The 27,951-nt window shown below is 43.3% G+C and overlaps 1 protein-coding gene across 1 annotated transcript in view; it reads right to left on the reverse strand.

Annotated features, from left to right (window-relative positions):
- The window catches only part of LMNB2 (lamin B2), a 58,363-nt gene that overhangs the window by 25,397 nt on the left and 5,015 nt on the right, over positions 1-27,951 (reverse strand). The window contains exons 2-6 of the mRNA XM_040325688.1: positions 16,517-16,653; positions 8,548-8,704; positions 6,423-6,548; positions 6,174-6,344; positions 3,515-3,640 (exon numbers count right to left, since the gene is read on the reverse strand). Coding sequence (XP_040181622.1) covers positions 3,515-3,640; positions 6,174-6,344; positions 6,423-6,548; positions 8,548-8,704; positions 16,517-16,653 — 717 coding nt within the window. The remainder of the gene's footprint in view (positions 1-3,514; positions 3,641-6,173; positions 6,345-6,422; positions 6,549-8,547; positions 8,705-16,516; positions 16,654-27,951) is intronic.

A 27,951-nucleotide genomic window follows, 5' to 3' on the forward strand; every position in this document is an offset into this window, starting at 1 on the left:
CCACTGTGACCCAGAATAAGAAGTTGCCTATCCCTTTAGTGACTAGGAACAGGCTAGCTGCAGAAATACATGAGATTACAAACTGCAGCATGCGAGTAAAAAAAAAAAAAAAACACAGAATATAAAATAACACTAAGGGCCAGTTCACACCACATGCACCCAAGTGTGTTTTTTTTCTGTATCAAAAATGGACTGGAAAGTAGGTTATATATTTTTTCAATGGCATAGTTTACACCAGTGCTTGAATGTCCATTAAAAAAAAAAAAAAATGCACTGGACTGCAACAAAAACGCGCATGCAGAAAAGCACCTGAAATACATCCGGACTGCATTTTTATGGTGTGACCCGGCCCTAAAACTTGGATAAAATTAACCAAACCAATTGAAATTATACAATGCCTTTAGGCATAAAATTATTTTGTGTACTGAAATAGTTCAACTTAAAGCGGGGGTTCACCCTATAAAAAATTTCTAACACTACATCCAGCCCAGTTCTGCTAATGAAATTACACTGACCTTTTTTTTTCCGCCGTAGATAGAGTTTATCCTTAGAATTCACAGCGGCTTCCGGGTAGGGAATCCCGCGGGAGTGGGCGTTCCTATTGACATGCCAATTGATTGACATGCTAAACGAGGGCGCATATAGCGCGTCACGACTTCCCGAAAGAAGCTCGGGTCGGCTCTATTCGGCGCCGAGCTTCTTTCGGGAAGTCATGACGCGCTATATGCGCCCTCGTTTAGCATGTCAATCAATTGGCATGTCAATAGGAACGCCCACTCCCGCGGGATTCCCTACCCGGAAGCCGCTGTGAATTCTAAGGATAAACGCTATCTACGGCGAAAAAAAAAAGGTCAGTGTAATTTCATTTGCATAACTGGGCTGGATGTAGTGTTAGAATTTTTTTATAGGGTTAACCCCCGCTTTAACTGCTTGCCGACCAGCTGCCTCCCCTGACGACAACGCGCGTGCCCGGCGGGCGCGATCACCGCCGGGCACCCACGATCGCTCGTTACAGTCAGGGGGAGAAATGCCTGACCGTCTGTTCATACAATGTATGAACAGCGATCAGTCATTTCCCCAAGTCAGTCCACCCCCCCCCCTTCAGTTAGAACACACCCAGGGAACATACCGTATTTATCGGCGTATACCGCGCACTTTTTTGCCCTGAAAATCAGAGCAAAATCGTGGGTGCGCGGTATACGCGGATACCCGCGCCGAGTTTGAATACTGCGCCGACATATACCGAGCGCAGTACACTCGGGTATAGTCGGCCAGTCTCGGCTCCTTCCGCGCTCACGTCCTGGACGTCAGCGCGAGAGTTGCCGAGCCTGCCCGACCATACACAAGTGTACTGCGCTCTGTATATGTCGGCGCAGTATTCAAACTCGGCGCGGGAAATGAGCGGGGAGGACGCGAGGATGCCGGACCCGACGAAGAGGACACCCGAAGCCCGCAGACAGACCCCGGACCCGACGAAGAGGACACCCGAAGCCGCATGCAGACGCCGGACCCGACGAGGCCGCCGATGGACGCCGCGCAAGACACCAAAACTGTAAGTACAAAAAAAAATTTTCCACAGGATTCGGGCAACTTTAGGGGTGCGCGGTATATGCGGGAGCGCGTTATACCGCGATAAATACGGTACTTACCCCATTTCTCGCCCCCAAGTGTTAAACCCCTTCCCTGCCAGTGGCATTTTTATAGTAAACAATGCATTTTTATAGCACTGATTGCTATAAAAATGCCAATGGTCCCAAAAATGTGTCAAAAGTGTCCGCCATAATGTCGCAGTACCGGAAAAAAAAAAAAAAAAAAAAAAAAAAAAAATTGCTGATCGCCGCCATTACTAGTAAAAAAATATATATATTAATAAAAATGCCAGAAAACTATCCCCTATTTTGTAAACGCTATAACTTCTGCGCAAACCAAACGCTTAATGCGATTTTTTTATATGAAAAAATATGTAGAAGAATACGTATCGGCCTAAACTGAGGAAAACATATTTTATATATTTTTGGGGGATAATATAGCAAAAAGTTAAAAATTTATTTTTTTCAAAATTGTCGCTACCACCAGAAGAAAGCTCTATTTGTGGGGGAAAAAAGGACGCTAATTTTGTTTGGGAACCACGTCGCATGACCGCGCAATTGTCAGTTAAAGCGACGCAGTGGCGAATCGCAAAAAGTGGCCTGGTCTTTGACCAGCAATATGGTCCGGGGCTTAAGTGGTTAATAATACTTAAAGTGTTATTAAACCCAGGAGTCTGCATTCACAATACCTGGTCTCTTGCAGAACATGGAAGTGCAATCGTTTTAGTAAATATAAACTGCTAAATACCCTTTCTCATCAGCAGTATATTGCAGTCTAGTGATTTCTATTACTTCCTGGTTAAAGCTTGTAGGAGAAGTTTTCATACTGCAATGAGCCGTCTCATCAGAATCCAGGACCCCTGACTCTGTCAGGACCCTGACGATTGGCCATGTGCTGATCACATGCACTTTCCCAGGAAAAAAAATACAAATAAAAAAATAAAAAAAAGAACAGTCTAGAAATACCCACAAACTGATCATGTGCAACCTGACTCCAGTAACTGTCTTATCCAGACCTGTTCTGGAGTCCGTGGAAGAGGAAGATCTGTGCATACAAGATCAAGCAGCCTTTTTACACACTGCAGAGGATTAACCCCTTAGGTTCTACAGCGAGTATAACACCTATGCTTTATTGCAGGAGTGCCCAACCTTTTGAAGCACGAGGGCCACTTAAGCGACTTAGTAACTGGTCACTGGCTACAAAGAGCAGAGCGGGCGGATGGCAAGTCCGTGTCGGCTCTGCATATGCCCACTATAGTCCTTTTTTTGTGATTTTGTTTTTTAGCAGGTTGGATTGGAGGAAGGACACAAGTCTGTTTACATCTGCCACTCCTTAGAGGTGAATGGAGGGTCCAATTGGGTCGAACTGACCGTGTGAAAGGGGCCCAAGCCTGGGTGCAATGCAGTGTACCTTTGGCTTTCCTGCACTTTGCAATAGACTTCTATTATATTCTGCAGGTTTGGTGCACTTTCAGAAAGCTCACCAAACTCGCAGTTATTAACATAAGTCTATGGCTCAGTGCAGGTAACACGCAGGTGCATTGCTCTGCATCTGTGGGGCAGTTTGAAAGCAGCCCAGTAATCACTGCAGAACAGATATGCCCATATATACCCTGTGATTTTAGTAATAAACTTGCCTTTAATAACAGTATTCTATTCCATCCCAGAGCAGGAGGTCGAGGGCCACATCAGAGGGCTCTACAGGCCACTGGTTGGGCGCCCCTGCTTTACTGCATATACGCACACACACACACACACACACACACACCGATTTTACTTTTGTGGATTTAGTAACACTTTAAGCAAAACAGTTTAACAGTCATGAATGTGCTTTACTAGGCACCACAAAGAAAATGAAATGGCCAATGGGCAACTATAACTGAATAGGAAAAGCCATGTGCAGCATTTCCTTTAGTGTACTGTACCTGCTTCTGAAGACCAGAGAGCTGGTAGCCAAGTGACTCAATCCTCATTCGTGCTTCCATCAGCTCCTCACGGGCAGCCTCAGCAGCTTGGTCAGTATGGTCAGAGGAACGCTTAATATTGTCCAACTGAAATAAGCAAGAAATAACTTTGTAATGAAACCAGAAATCTAGTTTGTGTAAATAATTATTTATTTTTTGTTTATTTATTTTTTTAAATATAGGCGCCTTTCATACAAGTATCATCCCAGTCAAGTTTTTGCAAGGAAAAAAAAAAAAAAAAAAAAAAAAAAAAAAACCCACCCACACACACACACACACACACACACACACACACACACACACACCACAAGTTCAGCTTACATCAGTTTTTACCCAAGTTCAGTTCACATCGATTTTTACATTCACCTGCCAGATTAACAACCATGATTCATCCCTGCTGTCAGTGGAGGATTCCTACTGACAGCCGAATTTAAACAAAAAAGTTGTCAAAGAAATTAAATGGGTGTACACAATTACTTCCTTATCTTGAAATTAAAATCAATCAGGACATTTCCACACTGTTTCGCGATAACTATATCCCCCTATATAACTCAATTGAACATGGATTAAAGAACTGACAGATACATGCGCTTTCCTGGATGGGTAGAATAGTGGCTATTAAGAGGATAGTTCTTCCTCGTATCCTATATTATTTTCAGTCATTGCCGATTCCAAATACCATTTGCACCCAAAAAAAAAAACACACACATACACACACACACACACATTAAATCACTGGTTTACAAATTTGGGGTGGTGGGGTATGTAGGGTGGCCCACTCCACTCTGTAGATTTTTAAGTGGAGGGGTGAACTAGGAGTTCCTTATTTTTTGAGGTACTATAGGGCTGCCTAGAGCCTCTCGTTTTTCGATGTCAATATGGGAGCTAGGTAAAGTGCCTTGATCAACCTTGGTGACAAGTGCTCCCATCTCTGGTTTTGCTACTGTGTTACTGTTGGATCAACTGTTGCAGGGATGTTTTTGAAGTAATGTTTCTAATTGGTTTATGCTACAGGGTAATTATAATTATCTTATATGTGCCCTGGGCAAGCAGTAGCCCAAGTTGGTTGGATTAACCTTTTAGAATTGGTTTCTGTATTATATTTATTTACATAGATCTGACACTTGGTTACCCTTGAGGGGGCATGGATCTTTCTATACCTGTACGATACCGTTTGTGTCCTAAACCTTTGACTAAAAATATATTGGAGAGAGGAAAAAAAAAAAAAAAAAACAGTTAGGTAAAAACAGGGGGATTTATTTTTCCTCATTAAGCAACCTGGCAAACTGTTGTGTTTTAATTCACTTTAATTTTTTTGAAGAATGAGTAGGGGTACTATGTAGCTTGGGGCTCCCTTGTTAAAGGGGGGTTTCCATATTCTGATAAGTTACCCCCCACCCACTAGGCCAGGGTTGTGTGGAAGAGGCCCTTGACCTCATCAATATGGGGGACAAGGTGCTTTGCCAGGCAACATCCCCGAAGGGCCTAGTATGGATGGGATGGATTGGGGGGGGGGGGGGGGGTGTCTCACGCAGTTTGGAGGATGCAAAAGTCTGTTTCAATGAACCTGGACAGAGCCTTGTTCCGTTCAAAACAATAGACCTGAACAGACACGGATGAACATCGGTTTGCCTATAAATTGCTGTCTGTTTCATCAGTCAATGGCACACTTGTGTGAAAGAAGCTCAGTACTTAAATGGCAGAAAAAGCAGTACATTTTTCAGTTTTCAGCAGTTATGTAGAGATCCCTCTCCAGGAGTCAGAATTCACAGTTATATAGATGTTTGCAGCCAGTCTCCATTAAAACAGAAGAACTGGTAATCTTTTTTGTCTCCATCTGGCTGTCAGTAACCAATTGGCTTCAGTGATCTACAAGTTACGGATTCTGAAAAACTAAAGCAACATAGAATTCTGACGTGGTGCATGCTTGCTGCAGGATACATGCTTCAGAATTACAGATGGCAGTTATAGCCAGACACCCTGTGTTTTATGGAGGCATAAAGCAACACAAGGGACAGTACTTGCATTCAACTCAGTGTCCCATGTGCTGCTGGCTGGGCTTGCATTAACCACTGCAACACTGAAATACAGGCGCAGGGGTATGGAGGATGGTTGTGCGGGGCCAGAAGATAAGTGCCGTTCCCTTGTGAGGTTTTCTTTCCCCAATTACAATTAAAGTCAGATTTTCTTGACTGGCAAGGCCACTGGCTTCTTATCAATGAATACGAGGCTTCCTCTGATGGCCGAGGTGGACAGAGGGCATCACGACCTCCGCTTCAGCCAGGCAGAGGAAGCCTTGTGTTCATTTATAAAATACAAGTTTTTTTGTGATGAATGGAGCATCATTTGGCCTTTTTTCTGACAGCAGACAGGAAGTTCCCGAAACACTACTGAAACATAGAAATGTATACAGCAGATTCTACATACAGTTTATGTGGGTGCAGCAATTAGAAAAAAGGAAATAGTTTGTTTGGGCCAGCTTGGCCTAAACAAACCATACATTTTATAGAGATATATATTATATCTCTCTCATGGATTAGCCATTAAATACGCCCCAGAAAAACAATGCCACTGATACCACCACCAATACTACTACTCAATCATAGTTAAATCGCATTACTTTGGCTTGATATGTTTGTTCCAACTCTTCTTTGTAGAGCGTTACTTGCTCATCGTGCTGTTTCCTGAGCTCATCTAGAGCTTGTGCCAGTTTGGATTCATAGTCATATCTGCTACCCCTGTCAACTTCCACGTAGCTGCGCTCGTGGCGTTTCCTGGTTTCTTTGCATTCCTGTAACGAAGAGAAAGTTAAATACAGCTTTAGCAGGCAACACTGACTCCTTCCTAACACTATATGGAATCTCCTTACCTCTTCATATATGTTTTTTCTGAACTCAAGCTCTTCCTGCAGACTCTGGCACCGGTTCTCCATATCAACACGCATCAAAGTTTCCTTTTCCAGCTGCTTCTTAGCAACAGCATGACCATCTTCAGCCTGACAAAATCAGATGTACAGATCATTTTCTACTTTGAAGTCTTTCATTGAGAGGACACAGAAGCAGCTAATTGTGGCAACACTACTGAAGATGGATAGATATATATCTAACACTTGTTTATGAGTAGTTTGCAAGTCATGCATACATGTGGGGAAGCAATATTTGCTGCCTATAAATAAAAAAATGTAGGCTCCACTTCTTGCTTTGCAATATATATATATATATATATATATATATATATATATATATATATATATATATATATATATATATATATATATATATATATATATATATATATATATATATATTTTAAAACACACACACACACACACACACACACACACACACCTTCTCATTCAAAGAGTTTTCTTTATTTTCATGACTATCAAAATTGTAGATTCACATTGAAGGCATCAAAACTATGAACTATAACACATGTGGAATTATACATAACAAAAAAGTGTGAAACAACTGAAAATATATTTCATATTCTAGGTTCTTCAAAGTAGCCACCTTTTGCTTTGATTACTGCTTGGCACACTCTTGATGAGCTTCAAGAGGTAGTCACCTGGCGCAGCACCCCATCACTCTCCTTCTTGGTCAAATAGCCCTTACACAGCCTGGAGGTGTGTTTGGGGTCATTGTCCTGTTGAAAAATAAATGATGGTCCAACTAAACGCAAACCGGATAGAATAGCATGCCGCTGCAAGATGCTGTGGTAGCCATGCTGGTTCAGTATGCCTTCAATTTTGATTAAATCCCCAACAGTGTCACCAGCAAAGCACCCCCACACCATCACACCTCCTCCTCCATGCTTCACGGTGGGAACCAGGCATGTAGAGTCCATCCGTTCACCTTTTCTGCGTCGCACAAAGACACGGGGGTTGGAACCAAAGATCTCAAGTTTGGACTCATCAGACCAAATCACAGATTTCCACTGGTCTAATGTCCATTCCTTGTGTTCTTTAGCCCAAACAAGTCTCTTCTGCTTGTTGCCTTTCTTTAGCAGTGGTTTCCAAGCAGATATTCTACCATGAAGGCCTGATTCACACAGTCTCCTCTTACCAGTTCTAGAGATGTGTCTGCTGCAAAAGGTTGCTACTTTGAGGAACCTAGAATATGAAATATATTTTCAGTTGTTTCACACTTTTTTTTTTATGTATAATTCCACATGTGTCAATTCATAGTTTTGATGCCTTCAGTGTGAATCTACAATTTTCATAGTCATGAAAATAAAGAAAACTCTTTGAATGAGAAGGTGTATCCAAACTTTGGGTCTGTACTGTAATTATATATATATATATATATATATATATATATATATATATAAATAAATAAATAAATAATCGATATCTATCTAAAAAAAACTGCAGCAGTTGAAAATGTATTATACCCATTTTAAAAAGGTCTGATGGTTTAAAATAGATAACAATTTGAGAAAACCAAAACTATAAGTTTGTGTTTATGTTTGCACAGCATTCCAAAATATATATTAAAAAAAATAAAAAACACACACACACACACACACACACACACACACCTTTTAAAGTTTCTCAAGTGAAGGCCTCATGGCTGACTTTAAGGATTTTTGAACAATGGTAGAATGAACCTGTTCTAAGAAGGAGTCCCCTCTTGTTAACATATAATGCAAAATGCCTAGCTTCTACACCTTCAACCCTATTTTAGGACAGACCAAGTTCAATTCTAGTTTCCAATTTATAATTGCCACAACAAATGTCAGAAATAGGCTTGGTCCAGAAGTTGTTAAACAGCTGCTCAGCGCACTCAAAGAGCTAGTAGAATAATTCAATGCTCAAGTGTCCAAAACAGAACATGAGGTGCAATTTTTAAATTATGCTGTGTATGTGTAAAGTAGGCGTTTTCCCAATTTGACTGCAAAAGTGGAAATACTTTAAAATGACTGATTAATGTAGTTCTCTAAAACACGTCTGCTTCTTGCCATCTGCAGACTACCTACACAAACCGACTGTATACCTTAGCAAGTTGAGCGCGCAAATCAGCCACTTCTGCCTCCAGCTTCCTCTTGTCCTCTAGGGTGGTTGTAAGCTCTGCCTCGCTCCGGAAATGCAATGCCTCCAGGTCCTTATTGCGATGTTGTGCACCAACCAGCTCCGCATCTTTTTTCTTAAAACTGAAAAAAAAAAAAAAAAAGTACTATGAAATGGGATACAAAGCTTAAACAATCAAGTTTTATTTATTTGTAAACACAAACCACAAACACTGGAAACTCCATTCAACAATGGCAAAGCAACAACACTGGATTACAGTAAATGGAGCTTGGTGAACAAATGCAAGACAAGGACACAATAACCAGAGTCCGCAGTCCAAAAAAAATAAACTAATGAAAATCAAGAAATTGAAAATCTAATATGCAGTCCAGGACTTGACACCCAAGGGCTTGGTTCCAGATGTGACATATAAAATCTTTATACACAGAAACAAGAAGAGAGATTTTTTTTTTTTTACTTAACTACACCAGGGGTCGGGAACCCGTCGATCACAGGCAGGCGACAGTCCACCTGCCTTCTAAATGCCGATCCTCATCTCCCCTCTCAGCCTCAAGCCTCCTCCGTGCCTTATATGTGCAGCTCCTTCCCTCTCCCTCCCGCCTCCTGTGCCGCTGTCATCAGTGAGCAGCTGTGCTTAGTGATCTTTGACTTCATCAGTGTTGTTCAAATAGATCTCCATCTCTTGAAGGCTGCCTACCTCTGAACTACACAGAAAGCTGACATTGTAAGGGGGAAATAGGGGTCCATCTATAAATTATGGTTTCTGATTGATACAACATTGTTTGTATTTTAGGAAAAACAGAAAAATTACAAGGTGCAGGATCAAGAAGAACCCAAGGAAAAGGTTGCAGTGGGGAGAGAGGCACCCAGGAGAAGACTGGAAAGGGAGGTGCAGGCTGGAGAGGAGATGTTGCTTTTCGTCTGATGCTAGAAGTAGTGCCATCAGTGCAGAAACATCTAGAGACGGCGTGATCTATTCTACATTGCATCATTGCCCAGCTTGGGGATTTAGTGGTGCGTTATGCATCCACTGCCATCTGGTCTGCTGAGATAGTTACCAAGCTACTGACAAGAAGACATCCAAATGGCATCTTAGTGCTTGAGGCCAAGAGTCTATGTAAACCGCTGATCAGAGCTGGAGAGCAAAATCCTGATCAGTGTGCTGTATGACAATTGAATCCATCTGACAGAATTGAGGATTTTGTGTACTTCATGCGAGTCTGTCCTTTGTAGCGAGTAGGTGAGATTACACCTTTGGGAGATACGGTGGAGAATGTGTCATCCATTTGGTGTTCAATTGACTTTGGTTTTTCATCCAGAGCACCGTTTATGTTATGCAATTTGAGCAGTGCACTGTTCCAAATTATTACGCACAGCAAGTTTCGTAACACTTTATAGGTTGTAAAGAACTGAAAATTGTTATTTGTTGTGTTTGCAGCATATTTACTGAAATCAAAAGCTATTTCAAGCAAACTTTGAACATTTTAACAGGTCACGTTACATTTTAACATAGGACCCCTTATTTGATAGCAGCTTTACAAGTCTTGCATCCATTGGACTTGTGAGTTTTTGGACAGTTTCTGCTTGAATTTGTTTTCAAGACGTAAGAATAGCCTCCCAGAGCTGCCGTTTTGATGTAAACTGCCTCCCACCCTCAAAGATATTTTGCTTGAGGATGCTCAAAAGGTTCTCAATAGAATTGAGGTCAGGGGAGGATGGAGGCCACACCATGACTTTCTCTCCTTTTATCCCCATTGATGCAGAGGTATTCTTTGCAGCATGAGATGGTGCATTGTCATGCATGAAGAGGATTTTATTACGCAAAGCATAGTTCTTCCTTCTGTACCAGGGAAGGAACTGGTCAGTCAGGATGGAACTCAACATACTTTGCAGAGATAATCTTTACACCTTCGGGGACCCTAAAGGGGCCGACCAGCTCTCTTCCCATGATTCCAGACCAAAACATGACTCCACCACTGCCTTGCCGACGTCGCAGCCTTATTGGAACAGGATGGCCATCCACCAACCATCCATTACTCCATCCATCTGGACCATCCAGGGTTGCACAGCACTCATCAGTGAACAGGACTGTTCAAAAATTAGTCTTCATGTATTTTTCTGCCCAACGCAGCAGTTTCTGCTTGTGAGCATTGGTTGGTGGTGGCCGAATAGAAGGTTTATGCACAATTGCAAGATTCTGGAAGACTCTACACCTTGATGTCCGTGGGACTCCAGAGGCACCATCAGCTTCAAATATCCGTTTGCTGCTATGTAAGGGTGTTTTAGCACCTGCCCTCTTGATCCGATGCATGGATCTGGCAGAAATCTTCCTCAATGTGCCTTTATCTGCACGAAACCCATCTGTGCTCTGAATGAGCCACAAATCTCTCAATAGTACGATAATAACGCTTACGTTTTTGTGAAATATCTAAGGTTTTCATACCTCGTCCAAGGCATTGAACTATTTCACTCTTTTCGGCAGCAGAAAGATCCTTTTTCTTCCCCATATGGCTTGAAAATGGCGCTCTGCTTAATAATGTGGAACACCCTCCTTTAGTAGTTTTTTCTTTAATTGGGCTCACCTGGAAATCTATTTATCACAAGTGTCCGAGGTTGTCTTTAGTGATCAAAAGAGCCCTGAGACACACTGCCATTCATGAGTTAAACTGAAAAACAATATTTAATCTTTGTGACACCGAAATAGAATTTGCATAATAATTTGGAACAGGGGGTACTTTCTCAAAGCTACCAGTTGTTGCTTGGTCAAGTTTGCCTAAGAATGCTTTTCGGTGTGAAAACAAAAAGCTGCTTTTGTGGGAACCATTTGGTGCAATATGCCATCCAACAGCTGCAAGAACCCAACGTCCATGAGGATCAGCATTTTACTAGCAGCTATGTGTAGGTATAGTACATAGTGATGACCAGTTGTCAATTTATTCAAAACAAGGTCAGTCTGTCTGCTACAATACAACATCCAGACAGCGCACTGGCAGATTACAAACATCTAAAACTGGACTTCAGGCAAACAGCCAAATACAGATATGAAGTACAAAGAAGGGAGCAGTTATTGTCTATCTACATCTCTGACCCTCCAGTCTAAGGCTCGATTCCCACCTATGCATGTCAGGGTTTGACAAATTTGCTTGGAATCTAGGAGCCAGCTAAAAAAGTTAGGAGCCAGAAAACGCACCCCGTCCCGACGAGCTCGCACGCAGAAGCGAACACATACGTGAGCAGCGCCCGCATATGTAAACAGTGTTCAAACCACACATGTGAGATATCGCCGCGATTGGTAGAGTGAGAGCAATAATTCTAGCACTAGACCTTCTCTGTAACTCAAAACATGCAACCTGTAGATTTTTTTTAAACATCGCCTATGAAGATTTTAAAGGGTAAAAGTTTGTCGGCATTCCACGAGCGGACGCAATTTTGAAGCTTGACATGTTGTGGTAAGAATTTACTCGGTGTATCATTATCTTTCATAATATTAAAAAAAAAAAAATAGGGATAACTTTACTGTTGTCTTATTTTTTAATTAAAGAAAGTGTAATTTTTTCACAAAAAAATGCGCTTGTAAGACCGCTGCGCAAATACGGCGTGACAGAAAGTATTGCAATGATCGCCATTTTATTCTCTAGGGTGTTATATATATATATATATAAAATGTTTTGGGGTTCTAATTAGAGGGAAGAAGATGGCAGTGAAAATTTACATTAGAATTGCTGTTTAGCTTGTAATGCTTAACTTGTAATACCAACGGCCACCACCAGATGGCGCCAGCTCACATCTGGTGGTAATAACTTGTAATACCAACGGCTCACCACCAGATGGCGCCAGCTCACAAAAAAATATATATATTTTTTTTTTTTGCCCACCTTCCAAGCCAAGTTGCCAGGACACTATTTCTAGTCGCCATGGCGACCTGGCGCTCGGGATTTGTCGATCCCTGATGCATGTTGCTTTTGAGCGTTTTTGCAGTGCTTTTTATCGCGATTTGTTTTGTTTTTTGCCATCAATTTTAAATTTTTTTACATTTCCTTTAACAACCAGCTATAACCAGGTTAACAAAATAAAAAAAATAAAAAAAAAACACAAATCGCGGCAAAAATGGCAGTAAAAACGCAGTACTTGCGTTTTGGATGCGGGTCCATTGAATTCTATTACATGCAAAACGCTGCTTTTTGCAGAAAAAAAAAAGTCCCCGACCCTTTCCAAAAACGCAGAGGCACAAAAAAGCATTAATGTGAACATGTTCTATAGGAACCCATGTTAAAAAATGTCCCTGCTTTTCTGCAAAATGCACCAAAAAACGCATTAGCGTGAATGGAGCCTTACACAGCTCTGCTCCACGTTACAGCACTGTCTAGAAAGGAGGGGACCTATTGTTTCTCCTCTGCAGTTTCACTTACTGGTCTTCCACCTGACTTCATGTCGCGCTTACTCTGCTCTCATTCTATCAGCATGTTATACAGCCAATGTTTGCCTTGGGTGGCTTCTCCTAGAATTTAGCTTTAAAATCACACACTGCTAAGTAAATGCAAAATTAAAAAAAAAAAAAGAAGACGCATCTAAAACTGATGGCTTGCCAGTTACTTTTAACTGTGTGCACATTCCTACTGGCCAGTGAAGTAGCCCTTAAAGGGGTTGTAAATCTTCGTGTTTTTTCACCTTAATGCATACTATGCATTAAGGTGAAAAAACACCTTGCACTCTTCGCACATTTGGCACCTTCACACACATCAGATCACCCCAATTGCTGAACCACGAGACTTCAGATCATTCCAGTTCCTGCACCTCCACACCTCATATCATGTCAATTCCTGCATCCTCACATCATGCCAAATCCTGCACCTTCACACCTCAGATCACCCCAATTTCAGATCTCCAATTAGCCTCAATGCATTCACCGCTAGACACCAGATTAACCCTAATTCCTGCGCCATCACAGGAGTGGAGTGGCTCAAATAGAAGCACATTAGGGTCATGGAGCCCTTAATCCAGGGCTTCACAAAATTAGCTTGGAATCTAAAAGCCAGCTAAAAAAAGTTAGGTGCCAGGAACGCGCCCCGTCCCGCCAAGCTCGCGTGCAGAAGCGAACGCATATGTGAGTAGCGCCCGCATATGAAAGCAGTGTTCAAACCACACGTGAGGTATCGCAGTGATTGGTAGAGCGAGAGCAATAATTCTAGCCCTAGACCTCCTCTAACTCAAAACATGCAACCTGTATGCAAACATGCAACCTGCGCTCGGAGACAGGTTAGCCCAGCTGTGCTGCGCCAGGTTGCCAATTATAGTCGCAATTGCGACCTGGCGCACAGGTTTGTCGAGCCCTGCCTTAATCCTATAGAACATTTATGGAGGGAGCTAAAGCTTCAAGTTGCCGAACTACAGCCAAAAAACCTTAAGAATTTTGAGAAGATCTGTAAAGAGTGGAACAAAATCCCACCTGAGATGTGTACAAACCTGGTCACTAACTGCAAGAAACATTTTACCTCTGTGCTTGCCAACAAGGGTTTATCCACCAAATACCAAGTCATGCTTTGCTTGGGAATCAAATACTTATTTTTAGAGATGTAACGAAATTCTGGCCAAAAATGGTGTTATCGGCACTCGGCCATGGTGCCGATAATGGCACCAAAAACGCCCAGCAAATTTGCACCTATTGTGCCTCAATTTTGCATCGATTTTTCAATGCTGTGCTTATAGGTTTTTTTCATAGGTCATGCGTTAATGATGCGTTCTTGCTGCATTTGAACTGGGAGTGCTTTTTTATTTATTTATTTTAACTGGCCAAAAATGCAGCATACGTATTCGCATATGGAGGAGAGAAGAAGAAAAAAATGAGGCACGCATGGCGATTACATTTGCCAATATGCTATAGCTTAAATGACATCCTGTAACTGACATCAAAACCCTTTTCTCTCATACCGGGCGGACACCTGTCAGACTCCACAAACAATGTACGTTTTCATCAACAAAACACTCTAAAATCATTTTGTGAACGTTCAGTTCAGGAAAGTGGGCGTGCATAGCAGGATGCATAAGAAGGAGTGTTGCACTGCCCCTTTCCAAGCGTCCAGACGAAGCTACGCAAGTCATTTGCGAAACGCGTTGACGTCATCACGCTCAGACGCCGGACACTCACACACCCCCCTTCCCAGCTGGGGGCGGCAGCTGGAGGGAGCTTCAGCTGTTGAGGATTTGCCTGTATCATCGCCAGCCCCGCGCACACCAGTGTGCTGACACACTTGCTACATGGCACGGTGGACAATCTGACCCGCAATCCACGGAGTCACTGGCACATCTGAGGGTTATACCTTGAGGCGGTGTCCCTTTACATGCCTGGAGCAGGGCATGATCGGGCTACATCGGCTTTGATTAAGGACCTTGCTGTATAATTTCATTCACACCTCAGTTTATGGATGCGGTAAGACTGTTCCAATTATTATCTTTAAAAGCAACAAGTTCGCTGACTACAGAGTTTTTTCCATCATCATCTCCATTCAGGAATGGTATTTCACCCTAGCAGCTGTCCCGATCCCCTTCATGGCAATGATTAAGGAGTGAGACTACATGGGAATATGACCAGCATGGTCTATTAATTATTCTTCAGCTGAAGATCTTTTTGCAGTCTCTAATGTCATCTTGATACCCTTATTTTCGTTGCCGATAGGTCTGGACATTTTGGAATATAGGGCATCATTCACCAAATTGGTGGGCCCCATACACGTTTTCCGTGCCAGCCGACATTTGTAGAATATACAAGTTTATCAACCAGATTTATTTAGGGTAACTCATATCACCTGTTTGCTCCCCCCTCCCCGCAGTGTCACCTCTGTGGTCTGTTCACTATTTATTAGGTTCATCTTCACTTAATTTCTTGCACATCTATTTACAAATCGATAGGGGTGTGTCTTCCCCTGGTGAACCACCACAGAAGTGATACTTATGTGTCCGGACTGTCTGAGTCTCATTGTTGTACGTTTGTCATTGTTTCTTGTTTGTATGTCTGACATTAGCTATACCGCCCATGCGGCAGCATACTGTTCTATTTAATAGCTCTGCCACATTTTCTATTTTGATTAGTTTTATCATGCTTTGTAGTAAATTAATAAATTATAATATTTTTTTGCACACCCCGAGTATAGTCCCTGCTTTGCCAACAGTAGCCTCTTACCTATGGGCAGCCTTTGTTCCTATAGGGCTGTCATCTAGGTTTCTCTATATTTATTCAAAAATGCAGCAAGCAGGATTTTTTACACCACAGTCACACAATTTTTTTTTTAAATAGAAATCCCTGAAAAATTCATTACATTCCATGGCCAGGTCACAAGATGGCAGTCAGATATGTAGACATAAATCAGAATCAGATGTAGTCTGGGGATTGTTTAGAGGGAGACGGAGGACATTCTTTGACCAGGCTTACCATGTGAGAGTAAAGTGATCAAACAGGAAATTCCAACTTCCTATAGCTACATAGGTTGTTTAGTGCCCAAATCCAACAGTTCAGACAATGACAAGAATCAATCTACGGGAATGTTAAAACTGTCTGTATGTCTCCTCTGGGGAAAAGGAAGAATAACCTTTTTAGCTTACATATGCCCTCCCTCACTTTATCCCTTTTCTAAAATCAGAGCTGGGAACCGCTTAGTCTGGCTACGTTTTTTCTTTATGACTTTTCTATCCCTGCAATTATTACAGTATAAAAAAAATTATATACAGGACAAATTTCTCATGCCTTGCACAATGGTTAAATTCACAATGTACGCGTTTACTTTTTTGGAAACATAATGTTTTATGAACTTCCTCTATAACCACCTCTTTATAACGGCCGCAGAAGGTATGCAGGCCCAGAGTATCAAATGCATCAATCTCAGCACCCCCCCCCTGGAATCTAGCTTCGCAAATTAAAAAAGTCAAAGAAGGACACTTACTTTTTCGTTAGCTCATCAAAGTCAGACCGATACTTCCCCAGCTCTATCTGTAGCCTGGCTCTGTGTTTTGCGGTTTCATCCAAAACTTTTCGAGCATCAGCAAGCTCAGCCTCGTACAGGTCTTTGATTACACTGACCTAAAAGTCCAAAGTTGAAAAAATAATTATAGTAGTTAAAATAGTAATGAAGGGCACCATAGCACAATAGTAATGTGCACACATCCCAAGAGTGTGCTTTACAAAATAAAATGTTTAACAACAACAAAAAATAATCACCCTACTTACCCAAAGAATGACAGCCTTGCAACACACAAAGGAGAAAACAAGTCACTGGGAACCAAAGTTTGTGCAAAGACACCAATATAAAATGAATGATTCAACATTGCCCCCCCCCCATATGGAGATAAAAATTAGCTTTTTTTTTTTTTACTAAAATCCTGCCCCGCCCCGATTGAAATCGCTAGTAAAAAAAGGCTTGATTTAAATCATAATTTGAATAGAACAACTGTCTTCTCTGTTCCACAGAGGCTCCCCCTCTGACCCGCTATTGACTCACCGACAGTCCCATTCACTTTAAGGGGACAGCTGGTGATGTGGCAGTGACAAAAAGGTGAGGGACGTGGTGGCAGCAGGTGAGCTGTTGCCTACTACTGGGAGCTGCCACGATGAATTAGAAATGAAAGGTGCTCTTTAAAATGTAAGGACTCATTCTTGCTGGTAGTTAGAATCTAATATTTGCAAACAAAATGAAGGTTTCACCATTTAGAATAAGCCGCCCGGTTTGTAAAACAACGATATCAAAACCGATTCAATCATACAGTTTGTAGTGTACATAGATTTGCAAAACAATGGGATAAAGAAATATTCCTAAACTTTGCTTTATCTCATGGTTACTGTAAAATTGTGTACACTACAAACTGCATATTATCTCAGCTTACAGAGCTTGAATTCATTGAATGCTTACCAAAAATTTTAATATTGCAGAACATACAGCCTCATGCTACATAACTAAGCTTCCGTAGTTTCTTTTTTTAAACCATTGATTTATATCCACACTGCTTTACAAAGACCTCCCATCAATCTCCATATTACTACATGACACCACAATCTCACGGAATTTGGCAGGAGGAACTACATCAGGACTGTAATGGACCAAGAGATCAAACACTACCCAAAGGTTTCAATTTTTGCAGAAGACTTCAGCCATGGATTTATCTGACTCAGAAGTTGATAGTGTGGGCAGCAAGTATTCCCTTGCTTAAAAAGGTGACCATACACTATACAATCAAAGTTTTGGACAACACACCCAATATGACAGGTCCATGTACTACATAGTTAATAGTAGATCTAGAAATCACAGTGTATGGCAAACTTTACAGGTACAATATAGACAGACTTGCTTTAAAAAAAGAAGTTTGTGGGGGGGGGCGTGGCGTCCAAGCTCCGACATGGACGTGTAGTCTGAGAGCTCCGCTCTGCCACCGGAGAGAACGGACCGATAGACACGGTCGCCGGCGACCCACACGACTCACTGAGCACTCACCGACACCCGGCAACTCGCTGCACTCGCGGAGATGACCCGCCCGCGAAAAAAACAGCAATCCCCGCAGAAAGTAACAGACTACTTCGCGGCGCGCGGCCCTTCACAAAATGGCGCCGACACCAGAGAACAGCACACCACGCCAGCGCCTGCCTCCAGAGCTATACAGCTGATTGCACAGCGCGGGGCTCCCTCTCACAGTGGCGCATCATCTGGAGACTCCAGTCCCTCCACAAGGAGCCCTGTCAAACAAAAAATGCGGACAACATCTCCTGACAGGACACTCGGGGACCCGGACATGGAGGTAAGCAGACCTCACAGCAATGAGGGGCCGCAGCTGAACACCTCACAGGACCCAATAGCGGCATTCCCCACATCAGACAGGCCTGTGTCAGACACAGTACTCAAGGAGATGCTGATGTCACTTAAAGCATCGCTTCATGCAGACATGACAGCAGGCATTAATCATTGCCAGAGGGAGGTGCAGGCCCTGGGAAACAGGGTTGACCAAGTGGAACACAGTGTGAGTAACCTCACAGCATCTTTCAATACAATGGTGGATGCACATAGCAACCATAGGGATGAAATCGCCTGGCTTAAAAACAAGGTAGCAGATTTGGAAGATCGTTCCAGAAGGAACAACGTCAAAATAAGGGGGATCCCTGAAACAGTTCCTGATTCACAGCTCCTTACCTATGCGCAAGCATTCTTCTCCACCTTACTACCATCCCTGTTGCCACAGGATCTCATTGTGGACCGCATCCATCGTATCCCCAAGCCCTCGTTTCTGCCGGACTCCACTCCCAGGGATGTGCTGCTTAGAGTGCACTTCTACCACGTGAAAGAGCAGATTATGGTGACGTCGCGCAGAGCAGAAAGCAGAAACCCACCATACGATACCCTTCAGCTGCTCCCAGACCTATCCAGACACACCCTACAGCAGCGTCGCAATCTGGCGACCATAACGAAGGCGCTGAGGAACCATAATATACTCCACAAATGGAAGTATCCGGCAAAATTGTCGGTTACCCGGAACGGAACTTCAGTTCTTATCTCCACGCTGGAAGAGGGTCTTACAGTACTACGACAGTGGGGCATCCTACCGAACCAAACATCACCGGCTGCGCATGCTCAAACGCCTAGTCCGTTACAGGATGACTGGCAACTGGTCACAAGGAAACGCAACCCCAAGGCCAAATCAGGTGGTACCGTGTGACTTCACAGCGGCACTAAGCATATTGTTCTCTCCGGACGCAGGGGTTTTGTGTCCTAATCCCTGCTTTTTCTCCCTCAAAAATTTATGCAGCAGTTACGCCTGCACATGGATCGGTTTATAGATCTCTTTCTTATTGTACTTTTTGTTCCCACACTTTTATTTTGTTGTTTTTTATGCCACTTATATCCTGTTCTTTCTACGTTTGAGGCCAGAAGACCAGATCTGAACTCTCGAATTGTTTCAGAAGTTTCCAGAAATGTCTCCCTTCCCCGGACCAGCAGCCAGGGACGCAGTGAGTACGCGAACCACGTGACACAGCATATGTCCTACACACCGTCCTATGCCAATTAACTGTCTTTCCATCAACGCAAGGGGGTTAAACCACCCTGCCAAAAGACTTTCCATGTGGGCTGAAGCCGAGAAGCACAGGGCGGATATTCTGTGCGTCCAAGAAACGCATTTCCAAGACTCCAAAGTTCCCAAGTGTTCACACAAGGACTATCCGCATGTATTCCTGGCAAACACGCCCAACCGCAAAGCAGGAGGAGTCCTTATAGCACTCAGACATACCCTCTCCTTCCAATTAAAGGAAGTCACCACGGACTCAAACGGCAGGTACGTCATCCTAAAAGGAGACATAAATGGGCGTCCGTACACAGTGGTAGCTCTGTATGCCCCCAACTCGCATCAGTTACGTTTCCTCCACAGACTTCTGAAAAAGACTAGAACTCAACAATTTGGCAGTCTTGTGGTGTGCGGAGATTTTAATCTCATTGTGGATCCAAAGCTGGACACTTCCACGCAAAACCACAAACGATCTACGTATTTAGGCAGAACAATCCGAGATGAAGAACTCTTTGATGCTTGGAGGTGCATCCATGCAAGCTCCAGGGACTATACTTTTTTTTCCCAACAGGCACTGTTCATACTCACGCATTGACCTATTTCTAGTGGACAAATGGTTGCTACAAAAGGTCTCCTCTGCTCAGATCCACGACATCACGTGGTCTGACCACGCAGCTATAACCATGACCATAGCTGACCAGGCTGCCTCCCCCTCCTCTCCTATCTGGCGTAATAATGTTCGTCTCCTCCTAGACCCACAGATCTCAGCGCAAGTCGCACAACATATCTCCGAGTTTTTTCTACACAATGCACACTCAGTAGAGGATCCCTTTACTCTCTGGAATGCCCATAAGGCGTACCTCAGGGGAATACTAATCCAAATTGGTGCCAGGGAAAAGAAACGGCGCGCAAACAAAATCAACTCAATTCTAACTGATATACACACTCTGGAAACGCAGAACAAACAGACACCTAGTTACACTCTTTCAACGAAACTTTCACAGTTGAGGGAATCACTAAGAGAATTACTAAATCAACAATATGACTATCATCTCAGACGTTTCAAATTGAACTCGTATGCCAACGCTAACAGAGCGGGTAAATACCTAGCCAATCGATTAAAAGCGGCACGCACAAAGTCGAGAATTGACCACTTAGTACACCCTACGCTTAGACATAAAATTAGTAACCCTCAGGATATAGCTGATCAATTTGCCGCCTACTATGGAGGCCTTTACAACATAAAAGACGATTCCTCCACTCACCAACCCACGTCAGCACATATTTCAGAATTCCTGCGGACAACTGACTTGCCCTCCCTATCAGAAGACCAACTACTCTCCCTGAACTCACAGTTCACTACGTCGGAGATAGAATGTGCTATATCCACTCTACCCAGTGGTAAATCCCCAGGACCTGATGGGTTCTCTAACGAATACTTTAAAATTTTTGGCCCTCTTCTAGCACCGCATATGCAAAAAGTATTCGCAAAAGCTGCAAAGACAGCATCATTTCCCCCTGACATGCTACAAGCCTTTATAATCACCCTACCTAAGCCGGGCAAAGAACCGGACACTCCAGCCAACTTCCGACCTATCTCTCTTCTAAACTCGGATATCAAAATTTACGCCAAGGTACTGGCCAAACGCTTAGCAGATTTCATTCCGTCCCTAGTTAAAACGTGACCAGATGGGCTTTGTGAGGGGAAGGCAGACCTCGGATGCTACCAGGAGGGTCATCAATATCGTCCACCATGCGGAGAGCACCCGAACGCCTTCTCTGTTGCTCTCTATAGACGCAGAGAAGGCGTTTGACAGGGTGAATTGGAAATACATGCAAATGACATTATCTAAATTTGGGTTTGAGGGCACTATCAAGGATGCAATACTGGCTCTGTACTCCTGCCCTTCAGCAAGAGTGTACACATCCAGTATGTTATCTGTTCCCTTTCATATTACGAATGGGACGCGCCAGGGGTGTCCACTATCCCCGACAATTTTCAATCTCATGATGGAACCCCTGGCGGAAGCCATTAGGACGCGCAACAACATCACTGGGTTCCGTATTGGTTCGACTTCACATGTCATAAACTTATTCGCTGATGATGTGATCCTAATGCTGACGAATCCGCGCAATTCGCTCCCTGCAGTACATGACACGCTGATATCCTTTGGTAAGATCTCCTACTACAAGGTTAACTACTCGAAATCCTTCATCCTCAGTCTAGGTGTCCCAGCTCCTGACCGCTCCCTACTACAAAACTCCCTTCCTTATGTATGGAACGACAAGCACATAACTTACTTAGGAATCAAAGTGACCAACAGCACTAAATCCTTGGCTGATGTCAATATGGGTCCACTTCTACATAACATGACCACACAAACCAATAATCTGTCAAAGAAGGAATTGTCTTGGATGGGGAGATTAGCAGCGTTTAAGATGCTTTTGTTACCACAAATCTTGTATATGTTCAGGTCGCTCCCTATTACCATCTCACCACAGCACATTAAAGCTCTCTCCAAAATACAATGGCAATTCCTGTGGGGAGCGAAAAAAGCCAGGTGCACACGCAAAACCTTACTTCCCCACAAGAGTGTGGGGGGGGGGGCGGGTCTGGTGGATATACGAGACTACCTATGGGCGACCAGGCTTGACCAACTCAAGCTCTGGTTTTCCTCCAACGACACTCCGATATGGGTAGACATAGAGGCATCCCTAGCTCCCACACCTGACCTATTGTCGGTTCTCTTGGGAGACTCATGGATACCGTGGGACACATCTGACATGCCCCCAACAATCGCCACGTCATTGCAGGTCTGGAGACTCCTCCTAAAACAGCAACCCCCTAATTGTAGACCTGTAGATCACAAATTCCCTCTTAGTTGGATTGAAGCTCATGTACCAATGCTGTCCCTAAAAGCCCTTACTTCACATGGGATCCACACAATACAAGATCTAATGGACAATCAGAGACCTAAATCGGTGAACCACATACGGCGGGAATATAACTTGCCGACACATTTGCTTTTCACCTGTACGAGAGTAGTCCACTTTTTAAAGAAACACCCTCCCCCGGTACTTCAACTACCAACGGCAATATGGCAACACCTGACGGGGGGACAAGCACACAATAAAGGTATAGCTCTCTACTATAACACACTACAACTTAAAACAGTTTTCCACAAATCATCGAAACACATTAAATGGGAAGAAGACCTAGGATCCACCTTCACCGAAGCCCAGTGGAAATTTGCATTTCACTCCATCCAAAAGGCATCACACTGCACGGGTCATTGGGAATTGATGATTAGAATTATTAACCGGTGGCAATATACCCCCTGCAGGCTTGCGCTTATGTCCCCCTCCACCTCACCTCTCTGCTGGCGGAATTGTGGGCATAGAGGCCACCTTTTCCACATGATGTGGGAATGCCCCAGTGTGACCAGTTTTTGGAATCTAACTTTTAAACTTATATCATCCACTACAGGGGTGCTCATTTCCCCTAGCCCTGCGCTGGCTATTCTCCATGTGGGAATGGAAATCATCCCACATGACACGAGACAGGTAGTATCCCACATTTTGCTAGCGGCTAGATCACTAATACTCCAAAATTGGAAATACGCTAACACACTCAATAAGACTGATCTAACTAAGAGGGTTCAACAAAACTACACATTTGAACGGATCCTAGCGTTCAACGCACAAAGAGGTAGTTCATTCGACAGACAATGGGAAACCTGGACCACTAAATATAACACTGGATAATTTACATGTATACTACGGGTATTGCTTCTCCTACCTGTGATGATTATTATTGATATATGATATTTCTTCATGGCTCTCTATTGTTTTCTTTGTATCCTTTATCTCAATGTGGCATCACTTTTGTTACCCTTATGCCTATGTTCTTGTACTTTGAAAAATTCAATAAAAATCTTCTATTGAAAAAAAAAAAAAAAAAAAAAAGAAGTTTGTCATTTACCTAGGTGGATGCAGCATCAATCGAATGCTGAATCTGTCCCCCGTCAGCTCTAAGGCCCCTTTCACACGGGGACGGATTCGCTTTTAACGGTCCGCCAGCTCAGCGGGAGATCTCTCCGCTGAGCCGGTGGATGACAGCTCCCTCTCTGCTCACTGAGCGGGGAGGGGCTTGTCCAGCGCCACTGTCTCCTATGGAGAGATCTGATGAAAACGGACAGCATGTCCGTTTTCATCAGATCTCACCCAATCCGATATGGACGGTTGGCGAGGTATTGCCCTCCATCTGATTTTAGCGGATCGCATGTCAGCAGACATGTCTCTGCTGTCATCCGATGCTCCATAGAGATGTATGGAGCGGCCGTTCAGGTCCGCCGACAAAACTGACAGGCGGACCTGAACAGTCCGACCGTGTGAAAGGGGCCTTAGGCAGAAAACTGGGCAAACACAGCTGATCACTCAGTTGTCTTGCCACTCTGAGTAGAGAGCCATGACTGTCGGTCAGCAATTCTCTGCTCTGCCCCTCCAGCACTCACTGGAGCACTGGGCTAGGGAGGGAAGGGAGTAGCTGCCTCAGTCTCCCAGCTGAGAGGCCGAGCCAGGTGCTGGTCCAGGCTTTTGAGTGGATCCAAGCCATATAGTCGCAATCTTTCCCAAGCCTGGACCAGCTCTGTGACACCAGGTGACAGGGAGCTTTAGTCCACTGCTGGCTGAAGACGGGTCACTGAAGCACAGAATGAACTGCATTCCTGTGATCCACAGAAGTACAGCCAAATGAGCTTTTGTTGTACTACTTTTATTCTAAGTAGTATCATCTACCTAGCTATGCAAATTGCAGGGACTGAATAGAAAAGAAATACAAATCCTTTAGCAAATAAACCATATGTATTTTATCAGGATTTTCCTTGAGTAAAGCTTTTAAGCCCCTGATGCTATGGAATACTACACGCAAAAAAAACAAAAAAGGCCAGAATTTACGTTTTGTTATAATAATAAAAAAATTATTGTATTTATAAAACAAAAGCACAGAGGACACATGCAGAGGGAGAATTTATTTATTTATTTTTTACTAATCAGCCTTTGTTTTGTAACAAGATGTTCTGTATTAAATAAACTCAGCCAGAACAAAAGACGTGCGATTGGTGTTAAATCCCACCAGACAATGGCCCATAGAAGTAGCTGTCAAAGAGAACAAAGACCATGCACCAAACTAAAGCATGTCAACGACACCTTAAGCTGAGCCTTCTCTCTGGCAAGCGGTGATCTTAAATGTACCAGCAAACAATACACCATCACCAGCCTCCACACCAGAAACCTGCTCTTTTATGACAAGTAAAGCCTGTCAAAGCACAATCACTTCATGTGAACCACTATTAGACCCGCTCATGGAGGCTGATCTACAAGATTTGTAAATCCTCACACAATCATGTGTGGAAATTCACTGCAATTGCCCAATCATGTGAAAAGCTAATTTATGTTTACTTATTTCATGTACACATTATTAGGGATTCAGGCTGGGTTCACACTTATGCAATTTGGATGTGGGATAATTCGCATTAAAGGAGAGTGTGCCTGCCTCTCAATGGAGCCGATTCACACATCTCCGTGGCAGCTGCGGAGCATATTGCACAAGAGTCCTGTGCGTCTCACCGTTTCAGGTTTGAATTTAGTCCCTGAAAAGAAGAACAGGGATGCATCGGACTCTGCTGTCAGCCCCATGCAAATTCAGTGCGAATCCAGACTTAAGACGTGGGGGGGGGGGGGGGGGAGAGATAAGATTTTGACATGATTGGATAATTGCAGTGACTTTTCGCAGTCGCACCATTTATTGCATGAACATTCAGTCCAAAAGTGTCCATCATCTCCAATGTGGCTCTGAATTTGAATTGATCTTGGTGTGGACAGATGCTTAGACCCCAGATCTCTCCATAAAGAATATCTGTCACTGCCTACAGCTTTCATAAGGAATGTTTACATACCTTGTGACAGCAATAAATTATAAAAGTGCCAAAAAAAAAAAAAAAAAATATGCAAATGCAAGCATCAAACCACACGTGAGGTATTGCGAACATCAAAGGGAGAGCAATAAATCCAGCACCAGACCTCACCTAACTCTAAACTGGTAAACTGTGAAGGCTTTTAAAGCATCGCCATTGCACGAGCGTGTGCGCAATTTTAAAGCGTGACATGTTTAGTATCCATTTACTCGGCGTAACACTATCTTTTATATAGAAAATAGGTTATATTTTGTTTGTGTGCATTAATACTCATTAAAGTGTATTTTTTTTTTTTTCATTTTCTTAATTGCATTCGAAGAACCACTGCTTAACCACTTAAGGACCCCTTCATGCCGATTTACGTCGGCAGAATGGCACGGCTGGACACATCAACGTACCTGTACGTTGCCCTTTAAGCCCAGCCGTGGGGTCGCTCGGGCACGCGACCCGGTTCGAAGCTCCGTGACCGCGGGGACTCACGGACCCGATCGCCGCTGGAGTCCCGCGATCGGTCCCCGGAGCTGAAGAACGGGGAGAGCTGTGTGTAAACACAGCTTCCCCGTTCTTCACTGTGGCGCCGATTGTATATTCCCTTTTATAGGGAATCACAATCGATGATGTCACACCTACAGCCACACCCCCCTACAGTTAGACACACAAATGAGGTCATACATAACCCCATCAGCGCCCCCTTGTGGTTAACTCCCAAACTGCAATTGTCATTTTCACAGTAAACAATGCATTTTAAATGCATTTTTTGCTTTGAAAATGACAAATGGTCCCAAAAATGTGTCAAAATTGTCCGAAGTGTCCGCCATAATGTCGCAGTCACCAGAAAAAAATAAATAAATAAAATAAAAATCGCCGATTGCCGCCATTACTAGTAAAAAAAAAAAAAATTATTAATAAAAATGCAATAAAACTATGCCCCCATAGGGTCCTTTAGCTGCCTAAAGGTCCGGGTCTTAACCACTTCCATACAGGGCAGTTATACACCCATCCATACCAGGCCTATTCTGGCACTTCTTTCCTACATGTACAAATCATAATTGTTTTGCTCGAAAATTACGCAGAACCCCCAAACATTATATATGTTTTTTTAGCAGACACCCTAGGGAATAAAACGATGGTCATTGAAACGTTTTATCTTGCACGCTATTTGCGCAATAATTTTTCAAACGCCTTTTTTTTGGAAAAAAATTGTTTCATGAATTAAAAAAATAACAAAACAGTAAAGTTAGCCCAATTTTTTTGTAAAATATGAAATATAATGTTACACCGAGTAAATAGATACCTAACATGTCACGCTTTAAAATTGCGCACACTCATGGAATTGCGCCAAACTTCGGTACTTAAAAATCTCCATAGGCAACGCTTTGAAATTTTTTACAGGTTACCAGTTTAGATTTACAGAGGAGATCTAGTGCTAGAATTGTTGCTGGCACTCTAACGCACGCGGCGATACCTCACATATGTGGTTTAAACGGCGTTTACATATGTCGGCGGGACTTGCGTGTGCGTTCGCTTCTGCGCGCGAGCTACTGGGGACAGGGGCGTTAAAAAAAAAATATTTTTATTTATTTATTTTTTTACATATTTATTTCTTTTTTTACACTTTTTTTTTTTATTATAACTTTTATTCCTATTACAAGGAATGTAAAATGTGTGTGACAGGTCCTCTTTATGGAGAGATGCAGGGTCAATAAGACCCCACATCTCTCCTCCAGGCTGGAAAGCATGAAATCGGTGAAAAAAAATTCACCGATCTCATGCTTGCTGTTGCTTAGCAGCCGCAATTGTGGCTTTGTTTACTTACGGGGACCCGGGCGTGACGTCATCACATCGCGCCCGGGTCCTCCGACAGTCATAGAGATGACTGGTGACCATCTGGTCACCAGTCATCTTTATGCTTCCTGCCAGCGCCGGACGATTCGTTCTCCGGGCCCCCGATGGCACGGGAGAGCCCAGAGAAGCACCGGATGGCGGCGGGAGGGGGGGGGATGTGCCCTCCCGCCGCCTGTAAGAACGATCCAGCCGCGGAATCGCCGCTATGATCGTTCTTACGTTGTGCAGAATCGCCGGCAGGAGAGAAGGATATCTGAATGATGCCTCTAGCTCAGTGGTTCTTAACCTTCCTAGTGCCGTGACCCCTTGATAAAATTTCTCAAGTTGTGGGGACCCCTAACAGTAAAATAATTTTCGGAGCGTGGGTTGTCAGCACCCGAGGCAAGACAAGTAATTTGCGTCCCCCCCAACCCACGGACATTTAGCGCTCCCTGAGTCCCTTCCACTCATACAGTATTCAAACCCCTTATGGTATATTTTACGATGTACCACTGTTTCTCGTTGTTACCCTTTCT

The sequence above is a fragment of the Rana temporaria genome, chromosome 1 (genome assembly GCF_905171775.1).
Source record: "Rana temporaria chromosome 1, aRanTem1.1, whole genome shotgun sequence".
NCBI classification, from domain to species: domain Eukaryota; kingdom Metazoa; phylum Chordata; class Amphibia; order Anura; family Ranidae; genus Rana; species Rana temporaria.